Genomic DNA, 5,811 nt, shown 5'->3' on the forward strand with positions numbered 1-5,811 from the left:
TATAGTAATTAGTATTTGACGAGTCTACTTGGTAACTACTCAGTATAATGTCTCAGTTTACCTGAAGGAACACAAAAAAGAAGGTTATGATTAAGTAATTAGTATTTAATGTGACATTACTAGTTTCAGTGGCTGGTTCATAGTTAATCAGGAGCAGCTCATGAAGAAAGTAATTGTATATCAATTGATTATGATTATGAACTAATCATTACCTAGTGATTCATCAACAAAGTATTTTCCCATCTTTTCTCTCGTTACTCATCATTAACTACTATATAGTCCTTGTATCACCTTTATTCAGTGATTGCTCATTATCAACTCATTCATTATCAAGACATTCCTGATTCATTCCTCATTCGTTTCTTAGTAACCACTTGCTTTTTTGTGAACCTTATTGTAAAATGTTACTGAGTTTCAATCTCGGTGCAGCTGGCTACTGGAAATAGAGGAAGGCAAGAGAGGAAAGTACAGACAGTGCAGGTGAGGAAGTAGCAAATGCAAAACAAAAGAGGTACTTTGTTTAGTTTGCATGACAACGGGAATGACTATAAAATAACCCCCACCTGCTGCAGTGCAACATCATTTTGATGAATATTTCACATTTCTTACATTTAAACCGTGATCACCATCTGTATCACTGTTGAACTGTCCAATCGAATGCACAGTAATAATGTGTGGTGGAAGTACAGCATTGCAGTGCAGAATGGAGAGCTGCTTGTACTGCTGACGGCAGGTGGAAAGCTGCAGTGGACGGGAGTCCTCTCCAATAAATCTTGATGGTTTTTGTGGCAGTGTCTAAATTTACACAAGGAAAATAACAGCCAATTACAGCACAGCATTACTTTGTAAATGGATGCTTTAGAGAGGAGTGATATTGATTGAGGTGATAACTGATAACAGTCTAATTTATTTTGAGTACAAACAGGACTGCAATCAGTCAATTAATCTAACCACAACAATAGCTGTCACTTTAAATGCAGAAGTAAATCCTGAGCGCTTCCAGATAAGGGACTGAGGAGTTTTCTTTGTAGCAGCCTTGCATGCAGGGACCCCCCTCCATTATGCGCTCCATTTCTCCTTTCCCCCCCTCCTAATACTTCCCCCACACTGACACCCCAGCCCTCCCTCACTTCCACTGCACAGAGTAAATCCAGAGCCTGCAGTGCCTGATCGCGCTAACCCAAAAGATCCATAAGAGGACAGAAAGGACCAAACTGCAAGGCAGTGAGGATAACTTCAAAAACCTGCACTGGACAAGTGAGCAAGGGTCAAATTCTATGAGGAGAATTCAGGCATAGAAAAAAAAAAAACATTCACCTTCAGCACAGCAGCAGCTGGTCCCGAGGCTTGAAAGCAGGAGAGGAGAGGAGAGGGAAGAGAGGCTGGACAGCAAAAAGGAGCAGAGAAAAGTGACTGGAATGATAAGATGAGAAGGTGAGTTATGGACTAATTCAAAGACTTTTTTTTTTCTTTTTTTTTTACACACACACATTCTGCCACACCCTGGCTCGCACATACTGCAGCGTAGAGCTCTTGGCCGTGTCTTTGCCTGCCTTCGGACCAGCTGATGCATGAGTTCTCTGTGGAGTCATTAATAAAGCCTATCTATTGAGCTAGTTCTCCTCCTCTGAGAGCATGGGACTGACTGCTCTGACAACCACTGATGACTGAAGACACAAACTGATGCCAGGGAGAATGACTGCAGGGATTTCTCATCCTCTGTGATGAATGATGTTCTTGGATAGACTAGAAATATCCTGCTGCAGATCAGGTCAAATATTTATCAGTTATAAAAAAAGGACACATTTCAAGCTTCTCTCTCTCTACTGATGGTGCAAATTTACAGTATGAGCGTTTCTCTAAAGGATGCTGCTACGGCGTCTCTTAAAACATTCGTCCTATGGTTGGGGGAGTGAGTTTGGCGTGTAATGTGACTGTGTATATCTGCAAGCAATGCAGTGATGTGCAGCCTGTGTGTGTGAGCACAGCACGGAGAGGGAGAGATAGAGTCTGGCAGAGGGTGGAGCTTTAAAGAGGCGATGAAACAAGTTTTATTCAGCGCTGCTCTCTGCAGTTAGCACACGTCTCCTGCAGAAGAGTATCTTCCCTGTGTTCTCTATCCAAGCACACTGCAGGCATCACTTCAGCTTTCACAGTGTGCCTCTTTGAGTTCAATAGGATGCCATGTAAGACTAACATTCCCCTTTCCCTATCTGTCTTTTAGCAGGCATGTGCTGCTGAAGCTCCCCCCTAATGAGGCCCTCCTGGAGCTCCTGCTCGTGTTGTTGCTGGGGTCGCACGCCCTGGCCGTGTGCCCCTCCACGTGCTCCTGCAGCCGCAGCCACAGGGAGGTAGACTGCTCCTGGAGGAGTCTGAGACAGCTGCCCGATGGGCTGCAGCACAACGTGCGCTCCCTCAACTTGTCCCACAACCGATTTCACAACCTGGACGACCAGCTCACCTCGTACACCCATCTCCGCTTCCTCGATTTGTCTCACAACCGGCTGAGCCACCTGCCCAAAGGCTTGCCTCGTTCCCTCTGGCACCTCTACGCCGCCTCCAACCGCCTCCAGTTGCTGGACAAGAACGACACAGTCTACCAGTGGAATCTGCGAACGCTCGACTTGTCCAACAACAAGCTGGAACGCGCCATCTTTATCAACAACACGCTGACCAATCTATGCATGCTCAACCTAAGCCGCAATAATTTCTGGACTTTGCCTACGAACATGCCCGCACATTTGGAGACTATTGACCTTTCCCACAACTTGCTTGTGAAGGTACTTCCAGGCTCTCTGGACTGGCTCGTCAGACTAACTTACTTCTATCTGCATGCCAATCGCTTTTCCACGCTGCCCTCTGGAGTGTTCGACACAATGACATCACTTAGAGTCATCACTCTGGGCGACAACCCTTGGGCCTGCCACCTTTACGCTGACATCAGCTACTTGCTCTCCTGGACTCAGCACACCCCTGCCCATGTCCTGGGCTGCCCCTGCCACACCCAGCCTGTCTGTGGAGGGGCGCGCCCGGGCAGGACAGGAGGGTGGCACTTTGCCACCTACAATCAGCCTCCGCTGGCAGCAAGCGCCCAGGACCTGACGTCCATGCCACCTGACGCAAGTGTCACTGGGTGGTGGTACTTGTCTGTTTCTTCTCTCCTAAGCACCCCACACACTCCCAAACAGACTTGGAACACGCCGCACCAGCCCTTCACAGCCACACCCATCAGTATCTCCACCCTGTCACCCAGAAGCACAGGCACACACCTGACTATTAATCACCTCGCCGCAGAGCGCATGCTCCACATTGATTCTAATCTCATCTCCGGCACACAGGAATCAACCACTGACTCCCTCCACACCACAGACACATCCCCTTTTTCTGAAACACCCATCCTGGTTGACATGACGCTGGCCACACACCATGTTTTTACAACAGAGAGCCCGTCTGTAGAAACAAAGAAGACAACCACTCTTCGCACCAGGAGTGTGAGGAGGCAGAATCAGTCCTTTCCTAATGGCATCAGCAACAGCAGCCCGGGTCTCACAACCTGCTCCTCCATCCCTTTCTTACACAACCTGGGGCTTCTGTCTCTCATTCTGCAGCAAATCATCTGAAAGACAAATGCGAAACGTTGGCACAGCACAAACAAATACAGCACATACAAGCCTGTTGGTGGCAAAAGGCCATTTACAGCACAAGTTCTCTTAATCCTGATCCTGAGTGTGGTATGATGCTACTTTTATGATGTTAGTTAAAAAAAAAGATGTTTTCCAATAACATTTTTTAAAGCAGCCACTCAAATGTCACTGATTTAAAAATAAGATTGTAATGAATATAGCTAAGCACATGGTGGCACTATACATTCAGGTACCAGTTTATTATGTAACCGAATGTAGCCTGGTGCCTATCTGCAACAACCCTTTTCGAGGTTGTGCAGCACACATTATGACCTACAAATTTTGTGTATCCTTTTATTTCTATTCTTGGCAGGATTTGACTTTGACTTCGATGGTTGGTCATATCGTGGTGACAGTTTTAAATTGCAGCGGCTTTCAAGATATGTGGTGATGAGTTCATTTGCAGCAACAGATAAACAACACTCTTAAAATGAATCCACCAACAGCAGTTTGATTGATTTTCCTTTGAGTGCGCAATATATATATAAAAAAAGAAAAAGAATAAAACATGATTTATGAAAATTAAAACATTTTGAGATATCTTATCAAAACAAAGCAACACAAGTGTGATTAATTTTGCTTGGAGTGCACCCAAGAAAGCATGATTAAGGAAATTAAATAAAATGGAGATATCTGTTCTTCTAAATGAACCCTTCAATATGACACTTAAAGGAGCATGATGTAGTTTTGGGGAAGACATTTTAATCAGAGAAAGATCTTCACTGACTGATTCTTTTAAGCCTAAACAAACTAAATAGACGAGCTGTCTTTGTTTTCATGAATAAACTGAGCAAACAAACTGACCTTAAAGGACAACACAATTTCATACTGTTTTACTTTGTTTACATGTGGCGGACCCTGCCACCTTTCTAGTTTTAAACAGTGTTCTGGGACCTTATTTTCCTCTGAGAACAGCTTGTTTATTCAATTATCGAAAGAATTACCTATTTCTGAGTTTGTATTATTACCTCTTTAATATTGTAAATATTAAACTTCGGACTTCTTCTCCAAACTACATAGTGCCCCTTTAAAGTTTTAATGTACCTATTTTGACACTCTTAATAGATGTCCTTGATGCCTGTCTTGCTTGATACATGTAACAAACCACATCAGTCATCAGAGAAGCAATATTTTCTGGGGACAGGGTAAGGAACTTGTCATGTATACCTGGAGCAACAGAGACTCTGTGGAGCGAAGGGGGAACAAACGGACAACGCTGGCGTCACTATCTTTAACAAACTCTGAGTACTGCTTCTGCATTTTGATCACATCTCAGACTTAAGTGTCCTTCATGATTCAGTGACGCTCGTGAAAATGATCTGCATGGTGATTGAACGTTCCAGGAATGCTAACCTAACCGCTATATTGCCGCAGAGCATCAAAGCACAGGCACTCTCAGCTTATTTGTATGAAATGTTAAGATATTCCCATCTTGATTGCATTAAGCCTAAATAATAGCGATGTGCCAGCCAACAGGATTTTACATCTTAGAAATACCTTTTGGTCCCAAAAGGTGCCGGGATAGTAAATGCATCTCAGCAAGCTGCATTTGATAAACTTAGGAAGAATAAAGTGCGAGGGAGGCACTTTCTGTAAAGTGGAATAAAATGTGCTGAGTTATTTACACCTTTTGATGATGTTTGAATTTTGCCTCAACTGCTTTTTTTCACACCACTTTTTCTTTTTTTTTTTATCTCCGGGGAGAGGTCAGACAAACAGCAATTTATTTTTATTTAGTATTCAACACCAACATCTCCCATGAGGCTCTGACACAGGTGTCAACCCTCGTGGCTGCTGAGGTAGTTGTTTAATTAGCAGCCATAGATTTGTTTTTAAGTTTGTTTATTGAAGGAAGGTTCACCAAGAACAAAAGCACTTATTCCAATCAGACCTCGCTTCAGAGTTAATCACACCTGGAAACTGCCCATTACAGACAGCGTCTTATCTGTTGGTCATTGAGCAAGCGCTCTGAACTACTTTTCTTCAGTATTTCCATTTTGTACAACTTTAGACATCTACTTTTTACTTCACTAAATTTGTCTGACAGCTTTAGTCACTTGTTAATTTTCAGATTCGAATCTTTCATACCTTTCTTTCCAGTACAAAACAAACGTGGTGATTTTGAATG

The 5,811-nt window shown here is 43.6% G+C and overlaps 1 protein-coding gene across 1 annotated transcript; it reads left to right on the forward strand.

Annotated features, from left to right (window-relative positions):
* The first annotated feature begins 1,144 nt into the window (after positions 1-1,144).
* On the forward strand, positions 1,145-5,307 carry LOC311269399 (oligodendrocyte-myelin glycoprotein-like). Its single transcript, XM_084373533.1, has 2 exons — positions 1,145-1,434; positions 2,225-5,307. The coding sequence occupies exons 1-2, from the start codon at positions 1,427-1,429 to the stop codon at positions 3,618-3,620; spliced, it is 1,404 nt and encodes a 467-aa protein (XP_084229659.1). The 5' UTR covers positions 1,145-1,426; the 3' UTR covers positions 3,621-5,307.
* The last annotated feature ends 504 nt before the right edge of the window (positions 5,308-5,811 follow it).

This window comes from Pagrus pagrus (genome assembly GCF_965226575.1).
Source record: "Pagrus pagrus genome assembly, chromosome: 14".
In the NCBI taxonomy this organism is placed as follows: Eukaryota; Metazoa; Chordata; class Actinopteri; order Spariformes; family Sparidae; genus Pagrus; species Pagrus pagrus.